The 23,949-nt window shown below is 38.1% G+C and overlaps 1 protein-coding gene across 6 annotated transcripts; it reads right to left on the bottom strand.

The window, feature by feature from the left end:
* Window positions 1-380: 380 nt before the first annotated feature.
* Window positions 381-23,630, bottom strand: kdm2aa (lysine (K)-specific demethylase 2Aa). Of its 6 annotated transcripts, XM_026934742.3 has the most exons (23): window positions 23,516-23,630; window positions 23,300-23,405; window positions 16,861-16,999; window positions 14,642-14,720; window positions 13,463-13,509; window positions 13,069-13,247; window positions 12,867-12,973; window positions 12,244-12,337; window positions 11,164-11,317; window positions 10,907-11,022; window positions 10,527-10,653; window positions 10,134-10,357; window positions 9,592-9,669; window positions 9,006-9,257; window positions 8,288-8,404; window positions 6,851-6,937; window positions 6,509-6,667; window positions 6,148-6,174; window positions 4,504-5,639; window positions 3,505-3,668; window positions 3,166-3,312; window positions 2,769-2,984; window positions 382-2,518 (listed from the first exon to the last, which is right to left on the bottom strand). In XM_026934742.3, exons 2-23 carry the CDS (start codon window positions 23,348-23,350, stop codon window positions 2,337-2,339), a joined length of 3,882 nt encoding a protein of 1,293 aa, XP_026790543.1. In that variant the 5' UTR covers window positions 23,351-23,405; window positions 23,516-23,630; the 3' UTR covers window positions 382-2,336. The 6 variants fall into 6 exon arrangements, with proteins under 6 accessions (XP_026790525.1, XP_026790543.1, XP_026790551.1 ...); XM_026934724.3 differs by lacking the exons at window positions 23,300-23,405; window positions 23,516-23,630 and adding an exon at window positions 20,746-20,926 and having other exon boundaries at window positions 381-2,518; XM_026934750.3 differs by lacking the exons at window positions 23,300-23,405; window positions 23,516-23,630 and adding an exon at window positions 21,728-23,209.
* Between the last annotated feature and the right edge of the window lie 319 nt (window positions 23,631-23,949).

Here is a 23,949-nt window from a genome sequence, read left to right on the forward strand (position 1 = left end):
AACAATTAGGCTTATAAATATTGTCAATTTAAAATTTTATGACAATTGTAATAGCGACGTTCTGTGCGAGGAAAGTTCAGGAAAACACTTTATGACTCCAATAAATATCCAAATATTATTGTACACATTTAAATAATGAGCCTAATATTTGAAGAGTTGGATTATGATGTGAAATACAAAATTTATACTAAGGGGGTACATGGAATTCTTTTTTTTTTTTTTTTTTTTAACAATTAAAGGGGGTCCCCTGGCTGTAAAAATTTTGAGAACCCCTAATCTATACAACTCAAATTTTAAATATATTTAATACAACAATATTGTATATTATTTTGAAGCAGCAAATTCTTCTCTAGATTACTTGACTCAGCGTTTCCACAAAATATCTCATTGGACAGTTGGAGAAGGAACTCTAGTTTCAGTCAAGAATTTCAATTCCAGCGCATCAGTGTTTTCTTGGGATACTTTTTGAGAAGTATACAGTGAATGGACTGCAGATTATCTCTGATAAATCCATGCCCTTCAATTATAATGTCAGCACTTTTTCACAAAAGCAGTGGAATTATTCATGGCAAGTCATTACTGTAGTTCAGCATCTGTCCTGGAGAATCTCTGTCACGAACTAATTGCTTGGAGGATAGACTTCGTTCATTCATTAATACTATCTCTCACTGTGCAGTAGGTGCTGATGAAATCAGCCATTTGTGCAGTTACTGACGAAACCACTTCACCTACTTGACAAACAGAGAAAGCAAGGTCATGGTAAGGATGTACAAACACACATTTGTGCAGTATAGAAATACCTTTGTGGCACTATAAATCTGAATGTAGTGGCATTTATCTGAATGTAGCATGACTGTTTACAGCTGGAAGAGCTGCGCCCTCTAGTGCCTGATTGTAACTTAATGCTCAATAAGAAGCTCTGGAGAAATTAGGGGAAGGCGAAATAAAGTGAGAAATGTGGAACTGAGGAATTAGAGGAATGCTGTTTGGTAACTAACTACTTACTCCTCTTTTTTCAAACTGCTGGAGTATGACCACTGAAATCTATACATTGGGCAATTTACAGTATGGAGTACAATTTCAACACCGTTTCTTACCTCTGGCTTACACACACATGTTCACCTTAGACTCAAACAAACCTGATACATTAAAACATTATTATTTTTTTAAAATACAAATTTAAGTTTCTGGAAATGTATGAGGTCCATTTCGAAATGCCAATAAAGTGTTTTTCTCCCTAAAAATTTGGTCTCACATTGCTGGAATGAGTGATTTGTAGTTCTGAATACTGTCATATTAACTGTGGAACAGGAAATCAATAACCATAAGAACAAAGCAGTTACATATTGCCACAAATCTCACAGGAATTGTGACTTTTTTATTTTTTTTTCCCCTTTTCTTGAAAAAAATTGAAGAAAAAAAAAAAAGGTTGTGTTGCTACTGGCTGCACTTAAGACATTGCTTCAGAAGAAAAATAAAAATACATGTACACTATAAACAACCCAGCAAATGTACAGAGGAAGATGGTGATATGGGAGAAAACTGACAGACACAGGTAAAGTGGTAAAGATACATGAGGATAAAGATCACAAAGATAAAAGCAAAGAAAACTCAGGGAGAAAAACTGGAAGGAAAGAGGCCTAAGTAGAACTTGATGCATTTTACTAAGTGTAGCAGAATATGTTGATAAAGCCGTCCAGACAGAAAAGGTTAAACAGACGTCAGACATCAAAGCTTGACATATCTGAGCACACAGAACAGAAAAGAAAAGAAACACAAATTCTGCATGTGCGTTTGTAATTGCGACTATGTGAGATGTCAGGTCAAGGTCAGTTACATTTCGTGGCACTCAAATTTAAGTGCATGTCATTGCCTCCTGTTTGTTGGCAGAATGTCACATGTTGTACCATGGTTGGTTCCTTTCCCCTCACTCATGGTAATGCTGGTTTACAGTATCATAGTAAGACCCATACCTTACACTGCCATATGTAGCCAACATTCTTTATAACCTCTCCTCACTATACTCCTAAGATTGGGCTCCTCTCAGTCACCCAGGTAGTTTGGATCAATATATTTTGATTTCCAATTTGACCACATGAGCCTTGGTATCTTCTTTACAAAGTCGCTTTGAATGAGCCCAAATGCCTGGCACAAAAGAACATAACTCTCCTCAGATTCTGTGCGTTCTTCCTCTCCCCAGGGGCGCAGCCTCTATCCCTCCATCCACCTGCCCATCCAGACTCTGTGAGGGAGCTCAGAATCTTGTCGGAGCATTATGATGCAGCCCGTAGAGCACACCGGTGTAAGAGCTTGTGTGCTGTATGTGTGTGTCTGTGTTAAGATATCCTCTGGATGAGTTTATCCTCAGTCAGACAGAAGAAGGTGCAGTAGGAAAGGTCAGAAATGAAGTTTTCACAGCCATGTCGCGTGATACCCTTACAGCCCCGCAAGTCCAGTAGTGTTAGAGCTGAGAGGCGCTTCATATAATTCAGGCAGACATCTGTTAGCTTATTACAACCTAGAGATAAAAGAACAGAATCCATGTTTACTCAAAACTCACTTCTATGCAAAAATGCTGCAAATTATAAGTATTGGTAAACTACACAACAGATGCACCATGCTACAGATGAAGACTTAACTTGAAAACAATATTCATTTAACTTCCTCTTTCTGACTAATGCTGAAACCTGCCCTCAAAATTCAGGACTATAAAGTCAAGCCCACTTTAGCACAATACTGGCAGGGTTACATGTAAGAAATATGTATACCTGCAAGGTTGACCTCTCTGAGAGTGCTGCGTGTGTTCGAGCCAATGGCTGTAAGCAGGCTGATGGACTGATCTGTAAGGACAGGGCAATGTGACAGGTCTAACCTCCTCAGCAACGGCATGTGTTTGATTATCAGCTTCAGTGTCGAGTCACTCACATCCAGACCAGCTAACCGCAAAGTTAACAAGCCTTTCAGCCTGCTGCGATTTTCACTACCTAGATGGTTTAAAGCAGAGAGAATAAGAGAGTAGTTAGTTTCAGGTAAAATTCAGAAAGAAACATCACAATCTTACTTTCAGCCTATTCCCTTTATTTCAAGCTGGCTCATCTTGAATGATGGGACTACAGAAGATTTGGGTTTTAACATGGGCTACTAAGGGGGGTGCATGCAGTTGACCTGATGGAGTGATGAGGTCTTTGAGCTGAGAGTCTTTAATGTTCTCGGCCCAGCACAGGTCCAGTGTGCGGAGACAAGGTATGCTCTGAGAACTCAAGCCCGAAAAAGATGATGATGAACAGCCTGACATGATCAGATCCTTCAGTCCTGACAAAAACAAAAAATATATTAGCTACATGAATGCTAATTGGATTCTGCAACTTAATATACATTCATGATGTATGCATACAAATATGTTTCAACTTTGTAAACTGTTAAATCTTTTTTTGATAAAATATTTATTATTATTATTATAATAATGAGTTGTTTATGGAGAAGCTATGAGCCTGGTGTTAATACCTGGAAGATGATGGGTAAGCCAGGTGATCTGTTTCTTGGACACGGGTGTCCAGGACAGGTCAAGTGTGACAGGCTGGCGTTTAATAATAGCTGACAGAGCCTGAGCACTGAGGGAGCGACATCTACTGAGATCTATCCGAGTCCACAAGCGTTTATCGTAACACCTAAAGAAAGAGAGAAAATTTTGGTACTTAAAATGGAAGGTGAACACACTGGGAGAAAGCGCTCAATACCCCCCTTACCTTCTACATGAGGTAATAGATGCCCACAATTGGCTAGTGTTGGTCTAACTGACAACCTTCCCAATTGCTACCCAATTTGGACAATCTTTTGGACTCTCGGTTACAGAGGTCTGTGGCATTATTAGGACCTGAATTTGTGATCTGACAATGAAAAGGGAACTTGAGAGCTGTCAAGATATATATATGTGTGTGTATATATATATATATATATATATATATATATATATATATATATATATATATATATATATATATATATATACACACACACACACACATATATATATATATATATATATATATATATATATATATATATATATATATATTACACACACACACATATATACACACACACACACATACATACACACACATTTGGTGGGGGGGTAATTTAATTAGAGTCCACAAACTGGTCAAATTGTCATCACATGTGTTTAAGAAACTCCACGGGGCTGAAAACTTGGGAAATTGCATTGGAATACAGTATAGTATACACATACTGGCAATTGTATTGCATCATAATTATGCGCACATGCAGATCAACACTGCTTTATGGAAGGGGTGGGTGAATTCTCTGTTGTTGACATATTTATATAAGATATACTTATTATATATTTTTCTGTCTTTTTCCGTCATCTCTTTTTGTAACACCACCACAAAGCAACTTAATATTCAGAGAAAAAATTTTCTATTCAGAGAATACATTTTCTACATGGAGAAAGAAAATATTACAACAATTAGCACCTCTACTCACCATTTGTACCAGGCCTTGCAAACCCGCATGCACACAGCCAGTTCTGTTCGGCTCAGGTAGCGAAACACTGACACCCACACCTCCTTCTCACAGCCTGGTTCGTTCCCCACATCCCGGAACGAGGGATGAGTGAGGAGGGAAGGAGGGGAGGAGCCGGTGGTGGATGTCAGGGGAGGAGGAGGAGGAGAAATGGAAGAGCGAGAGGAAGTGGAGGAAGGTGAGGCTCTACCATCAAGGTTCAAACTCCTGTGGCGTGTATGACGGCCTGATGCTAGACTGGCTTTGGGTTGTGAAAGACCATTTCCAGTGGAGAGAGAGCTGCCATTTTTCTGGCGATACTTGTGAAGGGATCTGCGCTGGAGTAAATCAGCATTACCAGGAGTGCGAGGAGACATGGCTGCCTCCAGTTTGGGTACAATAGACCCAGGATCACGTTTAGCCTTTGATGGGCGCTGCAACGTGACAGTCAGGTAAGAACCATTTAAAAGTTCGTCATTTAAGTCTGAGACAAGCAGAACAGGAGGGTCAGGTTCCGAGTCTGAATGGTTGTCACCTTCATCATCCTCATCTTCCTCCCCTCCATCATCCAGGTCCTCCATCTCCTCATCCTCTCCATCAAAGTCTTGTTCTTCACTTTCATCCTCCTCATCATCGTCTTCGTCGTCCTCTTCACCTCTGCGCCGCCGACGCCGTAAACGGTGAACTTTTTCAGACCTGCTCATATGCCTTTCTTCTTCACTTTCATCCTCTTCCTCCTCCTCATCATCATCATCCTCATCATCATCGTCGTCGTCATCGTCATCATCCTCTGTTTCATAACGCCTTCGCTGCATTTTGGACCCACCTCGTAAGCGAACGCGACCTCCGCGCTCACCCCTTACACCAAGTCCACGCCTCATTTTCATGGAGGAGGAATTTGTGGTCATGCCACCACTCCCTCTGCCCCCTTGATGTGATGAGCCTCTTAACAGGCCCCGCCTACCAGACCCAAATCCACGGCGAGCAGATATTGCACCCCTTGAGTGAAGTGAGATCTTTCTCCTTCCTTCTCCATCCTCGTCATCACTGCCTGAATCCATTCCATGTCGGCGGTAGATTTTAGCCACACGAGGATCTAGCGAGGATGACTTGCGTTTCTAACGACAGAATACAGGGGATTCAGGCAAAATTGTTATGTTCTCCCTTCTACAATAACAAAACATCAGCTATGAGGGTGAAACTTGAGGGTTAACTTCAACAAAATAACTGACAAAAAGATAACTGACGAAGAGTTTCTAAATTGTGTCATTTTGAAAATAGAACTGCAGGTATGTTATTGATGCCAAAAAAGTAAGAAAAAAGTGCTGCACGTTTCATTAAATCATTGTGTCGATATAGTTTTTGACAATCACACAGGTTGAAAAATAAAATGTCCAGTTTTGTATCTGACAAAACAAACAGCACCAACAAGCAGACTAATCTGTTTTTGTGTTTTGTCCTGTCTATGTACATATTGGCTCACATTGTATCATGACATGCATAAACAAGCAACAGTGTTGACGGCCTCAACTCAACTGCCATTACTTCTTGTTTGCTACCAAAACAATTCTAGTTTTTTGGTGCCACAAATTCTGGTACTTAAAAAGGCCCTATTTTATTACTTACATGCATTTTGGCTCCTTCCAATTTGATCTGTTAAGGAAAAAAAAAAAAAGGTGTTTAATGCAGGCCCTTACAAATGCAAGCACACAGGATTCATGTCATGATCAAAGTGAATGAAAAATCAAACAGGCAGCAGACAGAGCTGATTCTGAGGTCCTCTCCCCCCACCAGTCAGTCCGAGCAGCGATGGGGCAACGGGATGATGATGAAAAGGGGCAGGAAGGGCGAGATAGATAGAAAAGGACAAATAGAGACAGGAAAATGGTAGCAGGGAGTCAAAAGAAAGGGATACAGAGAAAAAGGAATAGCAGGAGTTCGGGTATATGTGCGGCAGCCGTGGCGTGAGGAAGGCGGAGCCTCTCACCCTCTTCCTGAGCCGCTGCTCTGGGGCCGCCACTTGTTTCCGTAGCGACCCATGTGATAGAGAGGAAGGGGGCCGCCCGACCCCGTGCCACGCCCCGCCCTCGCCCCTCAGCCCCCCCGACCCCTCCTGAGTCGTGAGGTCATCACCGCTGCCCGACGACTGACACACAGGGGAAGAAGCAGCACTGTTAAACACTCAGAGCTGTGTGCTTGTATACTTATATGTATACATCCAATGGTACTGCCTTAAATGTGCCATATGAGAGAAGACAGTATAAATTCTATTCATATCATCCCATTCAAAACAGGATAAACACAGAGCATCGTTTCATAATGTTTTTACCTCAGAGTCTGTGTCTTTGCCCAAGACACATTTGGGACATTCCCAGCAACTGGGCAGATCTTTGTTTACTACACCCTCACCTGGCACCTACAGGAAAGAATTTTTTAATACAAGCACAATGAAAGAAAACAAATTTTACAGTTACAATAAAACTATGCAGAATGTATAAAAAGGATGAAGTACTGAATACTGTCCTGCTATCAAGAACTATTGAAATAACTACAAAATATCTACATATAGGTGAATCTCTCACACTGTAGATGCATGAATACATCATTAGAGTAGTACCGCGGAGAAAGAGAAAAAAACAAAAAACAAAAAAACATTCACATACCATTTTGTTCAAAACTCTTAGGCACATGCAAAGAAATGCAGTAATGCAAAGAGGCCTTCCAAGATAATGAACATTAAACATTTCAACATTAAAAAAATTCTATAAAGAGTAGTAATCAGTGATAAAGTCAGTATTTGATGTGACGACCCTTTGCTTTAATAATTTAAAGCTTTATAAAAAAAATTACTTTATAAAAAAGTTTTATAAAGTAATTAGCTGGTAGGTTTTACTGAGCAGCCCATAGAATCTGCCACAGTTCTTCTGGAGGCTTTGACTGTCTCATTTGCTTCCGTTTGTGCAAGTAAAACTTTATAGTTTTTTTGTCTTAAAAATATGTGTATTATATAATGTTACTTTCTTTACTGACATACACACATTTTTCTGTGACATTCAATTTTTTGTTAAAAAATTAATGTCTGTAATTCTAAAATGTTTTTGTATTGACTTTTGTTTTGTATTGTATAAAATAAACATCAGTCACATTAGTTGCCTAAGACTTTTGCACAATACTGTATAAACAGCCAAAAACACTGCTATTACTAGCTATTAGACTGACAAAGATGAGTGCTGTTAGGCCAAGTCCAGGAAAACTAGTGAGAAATGAAAATATAAGCTAGGAGAAATTGGTACTGAAGGCACTACCAATTGGTACTAAAGGCATTAAAAAAATTGGTAGCGAAGGCACTCAATTAGTACTTCAGTTTTAAAATAAGATCCATCTCAGTCCTAGGTTTTGTGCAAAACCTGTCAAGCAGCAGTTTTTTACAAATAAACTGCAGCCTACTTGTAAGAATAGTTTTAAAGGAGATTAATTTACTAGTCTTCCACAATTATCATATGCCATACACTATACACATGCATATGTAGTGCAACAATATTAGACTTGTTTTCATACACTACATAGTGCACTACATGTAGATGTAGTATGATCTCTACCCCAAATAGTAGATCTGTGATAATTTGGCGCAAAGGTCAAATCTACCTGATGACCCCTGGCATACATGGATAAACTATGATGAGAGGCATTCAAGAGGTCTCCATATTTTAGTATTATGCACCTAAGTACCAAAACACGGAAAATACTGCTTAACATGAGCACATGCCTTTAGGCAGCCAGGATGGGCAATCTGCGCGCAATTGGAGCATTCCATGAGTTCTTCTCCAGTATCCTGGTTCCCTTCTTCACAAATTTCACACACCGCAGAGAGAGGCAAGCCAGGCTACATGTGAGAGAAGAAACAAATGTAGATGGAATTTTACATTTTAAGGTTACTGGTTGCGAGTTACTGCTTAGTCTTTCTTTCTCCTACTGTTTTAACTTGTGTGGGGATGTGAATTTTTAATTTTACACTGACTTCATCAATTACACTATTCATCCCAATCACCCATTCTAAGTATTCAGTAATATACACTCATGTGGCACAAACACAGAAATTGCCAGTGAATCTAAAATAAATTTCTATTGAAATAATTAGCAATTAGGACATGAATGCAGACACACTTCCCTTCTCTCACTTTTTTACACAAATCACAAGCGCAAAAAAAAAAAAAAAAAAGACCACACACATAGATATATATGCACACACACACACATACACAACTGTAAAAACAGCAGTCTCTTCTGCAATTAAAGTCAATCTGGAGTATAATGTCAGAAATTAGCATGAACATTACATCCAAACAAACCATTTCTAGTAATAACTTGTAATCCTAATAAAATCATAATATTTGTAATGTAGTATAGGATTTACAAAGTAGTCAAAGACAAACGGCTCAACAAAACATGCAGACACACACATCCACACCCCACTGTACACTCACAGCAAGACACTGGCGAAGGACACATGTCTGTTTCAGTTTGCCAGGGCCACCAAACTTCTTCATATCTCTGCAGAAATTGCACTCGCCACATTCTGGCCGCAGACATGCCTCACAACGCTTACAGCGCACACGCCTCCGCCGCAGCGCTGACATTGAGGAGGCTGGCTTTGTTGGACGAGGGATGATTGGAGTGGTGGCTAATTTGGGACGACCTACTGGGGCAGGGGGTGGGGGAGGCTGGTACCAGGATGGCTGGATGGAACAAAGTAGGAGAGATTGAGAAACAGATAGAAATGCTAATAAGGTAACAATACGATAATCTTTGTTTTTTATTGCACTTTTTCTTTAAGTTCAGAACTTCAAAGTGTGTTACCTATAAAAGATTAAAAGACAAATACTAAGTATTTATGATTACACATTAAAGAACCAACGTAAAATCACTAATTGACTATAAATCTGCAAGCACTACAAATCATGAAATGTATATTTGAAGAAAAAAGAAAAAAGAAGAAAAAAAAAAAGAAAAGAGAGACCAAGAAATAGCATTGGTTGAGTTATTACATTTTAAAGTTTAGAGTTATCTTACCCTCTTTGGCCATTTAACAATGGGTCTTCCAGTGTATGAAAGTTTAGGGTTATCATTAGCATGTTCTTTAAGTAATGCCTGGGGGGAAAACACATTGACTATTAACCTTGAGGAAAAGAGGAATGAGTTAATCAACACAGTATCACACAATTTCAACTAAGACAACTGGCATTTTCACACACACATTTTAATACATGAGAATTAATTTGCATTCTATCTTGTTAAATAACACCAATCTACTGCAGCACCTACGAAGTATTTCCTGATCACTGGTTAATGAGATGACTAGATTTATTCAGTGCGCAGAAGTGAAAATCAAGTGAGTGATAAATGTTTTAAACTAAATTTCTTTTCCAGAAATCCTTGATAGCTTTCACAAAAACTGCTAATGTAGGCTGATTAAACATGCTGAACATAACATTGCTCGTAAGCACTCTTCATCATATCGCAGGTATTCACGGCAAATAAATGATTATAAGCCATCAACTTTATATTTAATATATTTGTTAATGGTTTGGTCAGCATTATTTCCTTAGGCTTACCCGCATGTCATGGAGCAAGGCAGGTGCATTATGTATTCCTGCAGGAACACACTTTTTGTGTGAGGGAAGAGATTCTAGCTTTCCTAGCAAATTCCATAAACCCTCCAGCTCAAAAGGTGTCATGTGAACTTTCATCCCTGGCCGAGTTGGAGGAGAGGGAGGATCATCTTCGTCCTTTACATGACCATTCAAGGCTTCAGAACTGGAGGATTCTCGCTTAAGTCCTGAAACGATGACACCAATCCAAGATCAAACAAAACAGCTAATTCTGCTAACAACGACTGAGTTAATGGTGTGTACAGTTTGTTTTATGCCTACTGATTCAAAGTACTTTTTATTCACCAATAGCCAAATTAGCAATTTTAGATAAAGTGTTCTTGCTGAGATACCAACCGATGCCTAGAGAGTGTTTCTGAAACTCAGGGATGAGGTAGGAGGTGTTGGTCAGACTGTACACATACCGTTCCAGCACATACCAACACATCTCATAATAAAATGGGTAGCGAAATTTAGCTGGCACCTGATTAGTGGGAAGAGAAATAAGAAACATGTTAACATTGTATGAAAAGTAAAAAAAGCAGTTAAAAATTAAAATAGTGGAAATATAGGAGAACTGAAATGTTACTGAGAATGAGATAAGAACTTTTAATAGTGCACAAACAAAAAAAATAAATAAATAAATAAAAAAACAAACAAACAAACAAAAAAAAGGCTTTAATTACACATCTGGAGCATGCTTATTTTTAACTCAGACTATGTAATTTGTTGCGCACCCGTGTCCTGTCCTCAATGTTGGAGATATTGAGCTGCATGGGGATGTTAAAACTGTGTAGGAAATTTCCACCAAATACAAGTGTGTCCACTGTCGTGTACACAGCATGAATCCAACCTGTGGACACAAGCAAATATCCACATAAACACGAATCTTAATACAAAACATTTTCAGGATGCGACACTGATGTAACTTCAAATTAAACAACTTTGGTGAAATTACTAATTATCACTGTCTGTAAAAATTTCAGGTACTCACCTGAGGGGATAATAAATGTGTAGCCCTGCTTGAGCTCAATCCGTTGGCACTCTGTAGCCTTGTCTCCAAGGAAGATGTCTCCTTGTTTTCCAGACAACACCCAGTTCTCATAGAGCTCCAGGTTCTGTGGTGTCGGAGGAATCAACCAAAATACCTGTGGCACAAAAAGTCAGCCACTGGCTCATCTCACTCAGTTACAATGGCTTTTATAGAAACAATGACACCTTTTGGAGCTTTTCAATTACTAATATCTTGATTTCATCAAATGTACTAAGTAAAGAGTGGTTGATTTAAACTACTCAACAATCAAAAATAAATTATACAGAATAATAAATAGCTTCATATTTCTGGTGCTCAGTAAACTACCAAAAATGACCTTGAACCTTGTTTACACTTATATTCTCACCCCTGTCAATTAGGGTAACTGAGAGCTCATGTATACAGGTTGCTAAATGTCTCCAGGTATAGCCAGAGACTGTATGAGTAGAAACAGACCACTGCTTGAAATTGAATAAGGTAGCAAGTAATGCCCAGTATGGTGGCTATATCCGAGCCAGCCAGCCACACATTACTTACATAATTTTTGCCTGATTCTGGAAAGCAATTTTCAATTCAATTCATTGAATTCATTTATTTGTATAGCGGTTTTAACAGTGGACATTGTCAGCTTTAGCAGTATTACAGAAATATATAAATTACGGATATAAATTTTAAATTTATAAATTGATCCCTAAATCAGTGACTGACCAGTCTCTACTCGACCTGTTTCTGGAATATAGGTTTGCGCCATTCACGCAGATAAGAGCCAGGCTTGTATGACAGAAAATAACTGCCAGGATGCTTTTTAAATATGGCTGCCAAGTGAACATATTTTAAGGAACTGATACGCTCAAGCCACGAAGATTTTTACGACTTAACAAACTGAGCTCATATTTACATATGGGCTCAGTTTGTTAAGTCGTAAAAATCTTCATACCAGTTTTTAATGGAAGTATTAGCAAAGTATCACTAAAATTCCATATTTTTTAGTTCAGGGAAACTTTAATAATAACTTGTAGAGTTTGACACATTCACGCATACCTTGCATCCTCGCAGTATGTGGTACCACACAGACGTGCCTCCAAAGTCTATGTGGAAGTCTGTGTAACAGCCCTGCACGCTCATCAGACAGTATCTTTGCACACAAGAATATGATGAAAACATGAGATCAATAAAGAGAAGGAGAGAAAATACCAACAGGAAAAGGGTAACTGAGGGAGGATAAACAAGGAAAGGATGGGGTAAGGGAAAAGTAATCCTCCAGTTCATGGAGTAAACAGTAATTCTTGCCATTGGCAAAGCTTACATACATATAAGCAATAAAATAAGTGAGGAATAAGACAAGACAGACTGTGTGGTTATATGCTGGGGTGGTGACACAACGTGAACAGGAGTGCATTATTTTCATATACCAGCACAGTCTGGAGTGTGTTATTCCACTTATACCATGTGTGTATGTGTATGAGCTGTTACTATAAATAAGGTAATAAGGTAGTAGAATGAGCGCATTAATATAAACCTACAGTTAATGTAACAGCCGGAACTACTGTCTGAGCCGTGCGAATATACAGAAATAATGCACGCCTCCTGACCAATCAGATTCAAGAATTCAGCCGTGCCATGGTATAACATGAATTCAAAAACCAGACATAATTTTAGCTTACTTCTGCACTTTCGGGTACTGCATGTCAAGGATGGAGTTGGTGGAGTCTCTTTGCCTTTCCTTTAAGTGCCGTGGCCACATATTATCCACCCAATCTATCATGTCCACCTGGGAGACAACAAGAGACAAAACATACTAATTGGGAGAAAGGAAAATAACCTGAAAGTGAATCGAGAGTTTCCTGTGTGTCTGCTTGCTCTAACCGTTGCAGGTCGTTTGACTAAATTCTCCAGTTTGGTGTGGCTAAACTCCAAGCTGATGACATTGTACAGCTTCTCTCTCTGGGAAGGTGGAGTCTCATAGTATCGCCTCCACTGAGCCATAGACATCTCTGTGCCCTTCTGAGTCGCCACATCCATCACGTCAATCATTCGCCGACTGCCTACCATAGAGAGGGTTTGGCATTCTCATACTGGCACAATGAGTTAAAGCTGTTGAGCATTATCTTAACATTAATTTAACACCAACTGGCTTCCTACTATTTTTCATTTATTAGTAACAGTATTGGTATTTATGAAACACAACTTTACCACTTTATAACGTATTACCACTGTAAGACAAAAGGTACAGAGTTTAATAAATGTGTAAATTCCTTACCCACAAACATCTTCACATCATTCACACTGAAGTCTGAACCTGGCATTCTAAAGAAAAACAGTAGAAAAAACATTCTGGATAAATGATAGAATACTGCAGCTTCTGTCATAGGAATATAGAAAAAGACGGTGGGGAACACAAAACAAAGCAGACAACATAACATTAACACAAAAACTAAATTCAACAACACAAAATTTTGAGAAACGTAAATGTCTTAAAATGTCTTGCTGCAGTACATCCAGCTGTGGGGTTTGGAAATTTTATTATTTTTATTTATTTATTTATTTATTTTTAAATTAATACTGCAAGTGATTCATGCATCGAAAAATATCCTAAATTAAGTGCTTAATGAACAAACGTAAATTGTTTTTAAAAGGAAAAATACCTCGGTCATATTTGTAGTTTTTCCTCTATAGTGGTAGAAAGAGGATTGCTACCTTCTATAAAGATTCCCATTGTTGTTTTCCTAAATTTTGTCGTTGTCGTCAGGTTTTGTTTTTTGTATTGTTATAATGTTGTGGGATTTGTTTTTACATTGTCTGATTTTGTTTTTTGTTGTGATAATTTTGCAGTGTTGTGCATCTCTGTCACTGTAGTAAAGGATAGATGAACAAAGATGTGTCGCACAAAATATAAAAGAAATTGGCATAAATCTTTGTATTGTGGTTGAACAAAAATTATTATCTTTTCACTGCATTTGTAGCACTTAGCTGGAGATTATCAAAAACAATAATTTCAACATGTTTTGGCATGGTGTAATAAGAAACCATCGATCAGTGTTAAAGATTCATGACAAATTACACTAACAGAGGCTTCAGAATGAAAGATATTACAGAATGTCTTCACAAAGCAGTTATTTAGCTTTCTCTAAAATTATGTAGTACCTATGTACAATCAGAACCGAAAATAGTAACAAATAATGGCAAATGCTTCTGCCTAAAAAGGTACTTCCAAATCTCATCATATGTTAAACACATTTAGTTTACAAAAATAGGCTTACATCTTTTTGACTTCCCCACCAATTTCTATACTTTTTCTCAGTACAGGAAAATGTTTCCCCCAAAATCCCCCAAAGGCTACAAATGTGGAAGCCAGAGATTAGCTTCAAAAACACTGAAGTATCCTTATGGGGTGTAAGAATTGTATTATATATTATGAATATGGGACAAGATGCATTACTTGATTCCAAGTCCATCTGGTCGTTCAAAGATAATTGGATCCCTCAGCCCGCCTCTCTGGATGAACTCAAATGTGAAATCTGGGGGGGAAAAACATAACATGCAATTTGTTTACAACAGTAAATACACTAAGGAAGCAAAGCTACTTAATCTGCAGACTGTCAAAAAGGCAACAAACATAATTTGCTACAAAAATCCTTACCCTTTGTAATTATGTTTCCAAAACCATGCAAAACAGAAGAAAACATAATCTATCTACTGACTGACAGTAGAAATAAGCACTAGAAAGGTAATCAGAAATGAAGGGGTTCTCGAAAAAGCTAAATGCTGCTTACTGTTGAGTCAGTTGTCTTGGACAGTTAAAAAATATTTATATTTTTATTACCCAATACAGGTTTTTATCAGTTTTCTTAGCCAAATCTATTGATCTTACCTTCTATTGACTTGAGCAAGTTGGCAAGATAAGCTTTGTCTTATCTTATGCCACAAATTGTCTTAACGCTTATGACAATATTCTTATTTTTGCATAACTTGGCAACAGAATCTTGCAGACAGCAGGCTTGTTTACTGTGATGTATATTTATCAGTATCTCATCTGTATCATACTGAATATGGGAAAAAAGACCATGAATATTCTCAACTTATTAGTTCCTCTTTTGGATAACTGCAGTTCCTCAAAATGTGCCTGAACCTCAGAGGAAAACAGCTTAGTGATACAAAAGAGAGCTGCAACACTGGGAACTGGCTATTACTAATGGCAATGTCAAACTCTAAGTTCACGGCCCGGCATCCTATTATTTTTTTTAAAAAGATCACTTTTGCAACCACAAGGTGCATGACTGCTGACGTGGCAAAATCTGGACTGCCATGCTGTGGCAAAAATAAAGAACAATAAAGCGTTCAGCTATATAACGCTGGTTAAATTCAACACCTGTGTGCTGTGCTTGATATAGGTTACACTCGCATCTAAAAACAATTCAGAAGAACATTGTGTGCTGTTCTGGTAGTGGAGTATCCAGAAATTCATAATCATGATTGTTTTCCTGATCTGTACAATTAAACTTGCAAGTGTGAGGCACTCGTTATGGTTACGACACAAAATGGTATTATTTAATCATTTAAGGCACAAACTACAGTCAATCCTTCCATATCAAGAACACTGCCATAAAATACATTTATAGCAGTTTTAGTGAGAATCATTAAAATAATACGTTAATAAGGGAAAATTACACGTTACATTATAGATCCTGATCTACTTTTCTTTTGCAGTAAACTCCAACAGGCTACTTCACCAGCTCTCACATACAAATCTCTGTGGTTAGTAGATTTCAGTGTGGTTAGTAGATTTCAGACAGACATAAGAAAAATGAATCACTCCACATGGCTCAAACACAGCAGTTGGTATGTGTAAAATGTGATTAAACAAAGGAATGCATTCATTTAAAATTTTTTTATTACAATCAGTATAATGCATACACTAATAGTTTCTGTTAGCTCTTCCTTTTCCTATAGAAACATCTTATTCTAATTTGAGAACCTATAGATTATTGGTGTTAGGTGATGTAAAGAAAATTTTTATTTTTTTTTCAAGATGTGACACATACTCTAACATTAGAAGTATCTGAAAATTTGTGTCTTATTTCTACCGGTATCCTGCAATAGCGCTGGGCGATATTGCCAAAAAAAAAAAAAAAAAAGACACCACCTATAGCAAATAGTGCAAACAATGGTTCTTTTAAATAAAGATTAATCAAACATTTAAAGAAAGGATTATTTTAAAAAATATATAAATATTATACTATTTTTGCACTATTTTTGAGAACTTTCTTTCTCGACAGAGTAAATGGGGACCACGTCTTTTGTGACATGAAATGCCACCGCAACTGAGAAGTCGACTTGGGGTATTCTTCTCAAGTCCGAGTTCCTTCCCCATTTACGGAGTGACGTAAGGAGGTGTTTATCAAGTTAAGAAAGTTGTGTTTTTCATTTGTACTGGTTAAAACTTATAAATAGCATTTACGGATCTTTTAATTAAAAATTTAAATATGCATACATAATACCATGCACAATCTCGATTAGAGCATTTTGAAAATCGTGTTAAAACATTAATTTGAATTAAAAGAATTAACTATGACAATCGCCCAGCACTACCCTGCAAGTCCAGATAACTCAGGTACACAGAGCTCAAGGCAAATGCAAAGCTGTGAAGGTGAGACGTACCTTTTCCTTCCATGCGTTTGATTCTGTCAGAACCAAAGCGATCACTGTATACTTTCTCCTCCAGGTCAAAGGTCCTTTTCCCCTCGATCTCATCATCAGAGATCCCATCGTCATGGTAACGTCGCCGCGTGCCTGACCGCTGGGAAGAGGGGAAAAAGAACAATTAGAAGCCTATTACTCATCCTACAGACATACTATTCGATGTCAAGTCCATGATTCAACACTATCTGTGACCTCTGATCTATTGTTAACATAAAATTTGCTGCTTTATAGCTATAACAAAGAATACATGTTGAGCAATCATGATAAATTAGCTATTCTGTTTTCAGATATTTCTTTTCAAAATGTGCAGACTACCACTGGTACATTTCTTGGTTTAATTATAAACACTCAAAATGAGTTATAATTAAAATATAGGTGTTTGCTATTTAAATTTTACAAATTTGACAAAAGCTGGGAGTCATGATGACTAACAACAAAGTGTCTGTGTAATTAACATTAGCTTACAGTGTACATTTACAGCCTTACACTGCTTAATATGTAATAATGTAACTAATTTAAGAGAAAGAGAATTGCTTTATCGACATACATTTCTCAATCTAACTGCTTATAACAGTATTATTAGTCAGAGATGAGCATGAGCATCAGAGGCAGACACACTGGATAAAGACTGGATCAGATTTAAAATACTTTAAAATAACGCAGATCATGCTCAAGAACATAAGACACAAAATTTCTTAAAGCAAGTCACCATTACTCTTGTGACCTTTTGATAGAAAAACGAATAGAAACAAAAAGGGATCAGAACGTTCTTCTTTTAAAGGGAAAAGCTTCATTGTTTTTATATACAGCAGTGCTGGCTGTAACTCAAATCACAGGTTTATATTAAATGAATAATGGACGATCTACATAATCTTGCAGACACATCCCAAAACATTAAACGTAACTATAAATAGTTAAACAGCACAACGTGTCATTCATTAATAAATTAAAAATTGCAAAGGGCTACAGAAACAGCATTCACCCTGTCGTCAGGAGTTCATGAGTTTATATACCAATGATGCCACAGCCATCTGTGGCCAGGGGTCATAGAGAGCAAAACTGCCCGTGCTCTCTGGGTGGGAGGGATGGCTTACTCTCCCTCGTCCTTCAATCACATCAACACTAGCCTCCGGTCCTGTGAAGCAGCAGGAGCAACAGTTCGAAAAGATGCAGTGTCTGGTAGGTGTGTAACAATCCACTGATATGGACCCATGTATTGCTCAAATAACGAACGATCCGATGTATCGATGCAATGCGTAAACATCGAAACGTATAATTATTAAGTCAAACATTTATTTAGGATATTAATTCCAGCCACGTCCCGCACGTGACGTATGTACGCATTTTTGTCTCGCATCATTTTCAGGTTTTGCAAGTGCCAGCGCCACAGCACGGCACCATGAACGATCAAGAAAAAACATTTTCTCTTTAGTTAGAAACAAATCATGGATGTGGAAATATTTTGGACTCGCCAGAAAAGACGGACCGACAGTCAAAAGCCACCTAACTTGTAAAGAATGCCAGCATGAGATAAAATACTCCGGGAATACAACCAACTTGTCAGAACACCTCAAAAGGAGACATGGTACTGACACCACTTCTACTGCTAGCGTGAAAGAGACCCCCTCGCCCACCTTGACCAACCTTTTTACACTAAAATTAGGCAATAACTCCAAAAGAGCAATTAATATAACACCTGCCATTTCTTATTTTATTTGAAAAGATCTTAGGCCCTACAGTGTCGTGGAAAACAAAGGGTTTCGTGAGCTAATACATGTATTCGAGCCAAAATACACTATATTATCGAGAGATTACTTCAATGAAACTTGCATCCCAAATCTGTACAGTCAAGTTAAAGATGATGCTCATCGTGAGCTAATGGATGCAGGTCGAGTCGAAAGCACAACAGATGCCTGGACATCATGGGGCAGGAAAGATTTTTCTTCAGCTTTGTCATGTTGAGTGTGAAAATGTCAAAGCTTTATATTTCAAAAGTCAAAGTTTAAGTTCATCACAGGTCCTTATTTGCACCAAAATATGTAGCATAGTGAAAAAAAAAGCTCAATAATTTTTTTTTTCAAAATATATTTTGGTTGCATGTGTGAATTAATAGAAATGTTACTGATTGTGTAATATTGATTGCAGGCCCCTAAATCGATATCGCATTGTGACTATCATTGAGGTATTGGCAAATATCGAATCGCTGGCTTCAAGAATCGATGTTATATCACATTGTCATGAAACTTGCAATATACACCCCTAGTGTCTGACTTCAGGTGTCTCTGAGGAAGCTCGTGTTAGCCTTCACCCACCTGGCTCGTAGCTGTCACATGACAGAGAAGAGTTGGCAGGTGGGTGGCAATTAGCAAATGATCAAATTAGGGAGAAAATAAAAAAAAAAAAATCAATAACTGTAACTGTAATAAAAGGAATAAAACACTTCAAGGGGGTTCTGTTATGGGATGATAATCCACATCAAGATGGTAACAGAAACTCCACTTTGTGTCAGGCCACAACACATACCCCTGTAGCAAATTATTTTTCTACAACTGCATGCTCCAACATGTTTTACTCTTTAGAAACAAAATGTTATAATTTAGGGACATCTTTTCTTTATTACTTGGACAATACTGATGGTGTTGATTATATTTTAATGGCTGGTTATTCTCATGCTAAACAAGAAATACTAGTGTTGTGTTTAAATGAGAAACATACCCACACAATCCAAATAATTCCTTTTAAATAAAATATTTAAATAAGTGTCTGAAATAACTCTTTGCAAAAGATGCACTGTCTGTAACTGACACTGACTACTTTGGCTTTTACATTACTGGGTGATTGATGCCTCTCTTTCTCTCCGTCCCCCACATCCACACATCAACCCATAAATGAATAATAAAACTGTCCCAATCTTGGCCTAGCCATCACGTCTAAAGCATCTCTATGGTGATGTTCCACTATTGGCCAATAGAGACTATGTTACGGCCACGTCATCACACAGTCTGTCTCAAACACAGACGAGAGAGAAGAAAATCAATACAAAATCCTGCCATGACTCGGCAACATCCTCACGAATAAGAAGTTATAGTTAATGCAGCTATATTGCTAGTAAAATGTTTTATACAATGACTGCAGGTGGATAGTGGATCCTTATTTCCTTGAACCAAAGACATTAAACTGCTGTGATGACAAGTAAATCCACTTTATCCAAGGACCCAATAATAAAACACTTTGTCTGACTAAATATCACTATGCCTAATACATTCACCCATGACTAAGCACATTTCTTTAAGAAGTCAGATAAGTTTTCGTGACATTTATGTGGTCTGGATAGATACAAATATGGTTACCTGTTTGTATGCGTCCTTACAACACACAGTCATTTCCTGTGTCCATCTTCAACCAAAGCCATTTATACTGCACAGTTCAGTGAGCAAGATCGAAGAAGGCAGACTGCATGGAGCACCAGGAACATTGTGTCCTTACTCAGACAACGTTAAAAGGACAAACGCATCTGCTTAGATTTCCAGCAGTTAATGGCTGTTTTATTGGGTCATTAATACCTAGACAGATCTCTAACTGAGTTTAGTAGATCGTATAGCCAAAAATAAAAATAAAACACATTGAAAAGAAAGTGCACTTGCCACAAAAACAGCAAAATCTGGAGCACTGCAGGCAAGGCTGATAAAACAGCTCTTTACATCTAAACCAGTGCCACATCTCAGCTACATGTCTGTCTTTCTTCCTTTTAGGATCCTTTCTATTCTGTATCTGAGGCCTGAGACTGCAGTGCCCCTAAATATAGCCCTTGTGGAGGGCAATGAAACACTACACACCTCGCACCTTCAGTGTCACATCTTCGTCCCCCTTCTTTCTTTTCCTCTTCCTCCCTCGCTTCCTCAACACACCACCATCTACAAGGGTAAGTATCTCATCTCTGTCCTCCATCCCTCAGTCTCTCTCTTCGTTTTCCTTTCGGTGGCGAGACCAGTGGTCCGTTTTTCTCTTGTGATCCTTTGCCTCTGCAGTGTCCCCTCCCTCCCACTCCCACTCCTCACCCCTTCCGCTTCTGCATCTCCGCTCACATGGTCAGCTCGACCAATCACGTCGCTCCTATTCCCACTGCTATCTCTTTGAAAAAGAGATAAACCACTTACAGCTTGTATCGCATTGTATCATCCATTCATCTCACTTGCTCTCTGCTTACTTGACCTGAATCGCATGTCTTCTCTTTTTTCTAGGATTTTGTAACCTTATCATCAGGCATACAATAGAATGCACAAATCTGGCATTTCAACGGTGAGTATGGACAATGTTTCAACAACAACATCAGCAGCAAGACCTAATCAACAAGACAGAAGAGGCGAAGAGGCTACAATCGTTTAGTCTTCTATTTCCTCACAGTTTGAAACAATCAGGAAGGGGAAGCTGGTCAAAAACTCAAGCCCAAATAATCATAAGGGACAGATCCTGAAAGGCTTAACAAAACCTTTAAAGAGTCACAATATTACACTGCAAAATAAAAACCATCCGTGTTTACTTTTTGTGCCGCTATGTTTCAATCCAAGGACAAAAATAAACAAAACCATGCAATTCTAGCGTAAATGACCCAAAAATATTAATATGCCAAAAGTACACCAAGTTCTGACTTAATGATATAATAATGCACATATTTTAGTTTCTCAAACACAAATGTGACAAGACAAGAACTGCTACATCGGTTTGGGATTAAACCTAATGTAACAGCTATAATCAGGCTGACTCACATATAACTGGTTCAGTAATATCAGTACCAGATGGATGAGTTATTAGTAAAACTACCTACCAGTCGCTTGCTGTATCGTGGATTTGGATCTTCCATATCCAGAGTCTGTCACGGAGGAAATAATTCCCACAGAAAGACACCTGATCTCTCCTATACTCGTCTGTCAAAGCTATAGTAAGTGTATAATAATAGTATAGTAATAGTAAGAGCTACCTGCTAGCTAGAAAAGGTTAGCTAAGCTATGGTAAAAACCTTCGTAATTAAAACACAACCAACCCAACAGTGTAATTAAGAAAGAGTTAAAATAACACTACGTATAAAGTTACCTGAATTTAGTAAAGTGTTTAAAACGCCAGCCAATCGGATAACTTGCTAGTTAGTTAGTAGACTAGACATTACAGTCAGCTTTAAAAAAAAAAAAATAATAATACTGAACTTGTTTTTATTGAATTGAACCCTGATCAGCTGGTCTATTTAATAACAATATTAGCCAGCTAGATATGAGCCATAGTAAGGCACCATTCTTGTCACACACTTGATACTAAAACTCTACTAAAAAACACTACAGGAACTTCACTTAACAAGCTGTGTTAAATGTACTGGCTAGCTAACTACCCTCCACTGAAATGAACCATTGCTCCACCAAAACAAAACGATTGTGCGGTGGGAAACGGATTAGCATTAGCTTTAGCATTAGCTCGCGCTTAGCTCCCAACACCGAACGCATCGGCAAAAGTAGCTAACAAATTGTTAGCTATCTCGCTAGAACCGACATAGCTTTCGTGATATTTCTTCACTTCAGTTTTAATAAATACCGCGTCAGGAACACGTTAGTAGTAACACTTATCAAGGATAAAAGCCAAAACATGACAAGTCGGGGAAAATGTAAAAACAATCAAAGTAGCGCATCTCTCGTTATCCGTATAAGCTAACTTAGCTAGCTAGCGTTAGCTCCAGTTTAGAAACGTTTAAGTTCTAACGTTATCCTTCTGAAACGCTGTTATGGTTATTTTCAACGAACTTCGCTAACTTGGCCTCAAAACCCCCACCGTAAATGCTCCAAATGCTCCTCTATTAATAACATATACGTTGCAGTGAGGTTTCTTTATCAACTTTTTCAGTACTGTGGGAAATTATGTCGTTTGGACAGCGCCGCTTTCTGTGCATTCACGATAAAGTTCCAGTGGTGAACCCTTCCGCCGCCATTTTCAAATCATCATAAAAACACGGCTGCCTCTCCAACAGAGTCACGCCCACTAGTACATTTGCTCCAATCACAATCCAATGCGACACACTGGGGACGGTTACAATTGGTTGGAAAAGATGCCAATCTACGCCATACGCTTTACATACAATACTATCTTTCAGATTCACAAAACAGTAACGGACAGCGTCAGTAACCACTAAGCGAACAAACTGCAGGAATTACTGCGCTCTCATTGACCGAAAAGTGATGTCGATCAATAGAACATGAAACTATTGGTTTTCAAGCAAATATCCCATTCATAGCCAATCAAAAGGGACATAATGCTTATCGCGTGGTTACGGCCAAACTTGGTGAACATTCAGAAACACTTTTGAATTGTATAAAATCAGATCCAGAGGGTATAAAGCCATTATTTAGTCATCTACCTTTGCTCTTCCGGAGCTTGACATCCCATCGTTTGCAGCCACTCCGTCCATGTTCGCATGTGAATGCTATTTGGGGCTCGATTTATCGTGGAGAATTTACAACTCCCTTCAAATGAGCGAAAACACAAAGAACATAAGTTCACATTATAATATTGTTAAAGTCATTCAGGCAGGATGAGCTCCATGGCTAAATAAAAATAAGAGGTAGCCATGTACTTTGTTCATCCGCATGGTCTCAGCCCAGGAGCACCAGTGGTGCGTCAGAACACGGAAGTGATTTCTGATTGGTCCGCCGTAAGAATGGCAACGCTGATTGGCTAAGATATCCATTCCCAAATTCACTTCTCATTTTAAACAATAAATAATGAGTTCTAATAGAGAAATTTTAGAAACAACCGTGTGTTGGACACTAAACTGTATTTAATAATTACAGATATGACAGGCAATTGCTCTGTTGTTTCTCTCCCAGATCCAGAGTTCATTTGTTAACATTTTCCACAAAACATAACGTGATAATTATATCTACAGAGTATATTCTACATTTCATCAGATCCAGATTGGAATAAATGCATTTTATTTAATTCCTGCAGAAATGTATATTCGTATAATTAAGACCCAGTTATCATTTATATTATCATCCCATCCTAGAT

The sequence above is a fragment of the Pangasianodon hypophthalmus genome, chromosome 3, assembly GCF_027358585.1.
Source record: "Pangasianodon hypophthalmus isolate fPanHyp1 chromosome 3, fPanHyp1.pri, whole genome shotgun sequence".
Classification (NCBI taxonomy): Eukaryota; Metazoa; Chordata; class Actinopteri; order Siluriformes; family Pangasiidae; genus Pangasianodon; species Pangasianodon hypophthalmus.

Excerpts from the sequence above, each read along its gene's own strand:
- kdm2aa (XM_026934724.3), bottom strand. The coding sequence starts at position 20,850 with ATGGAGGACAGAGATGAGATACTTACCCTTGTAGATGGTGGTGTGTTG. Across the intron at positions 5,640-6,147 it reads TGGAAGGAGCCAAAATGCAT|AAACGCAAGTCATCCTCGCT; the intron begins GTAAGTAATAAA and ends TTCTGTCGTTAG. Across the intron at positions 3,669-4,503 it reads TGCAAGGCCTGGTACAAATG|GTGTTACGATAAACGCTTGT; the intron begins GTGAGTAGAGGT and ends CTCTTTCTTTAG.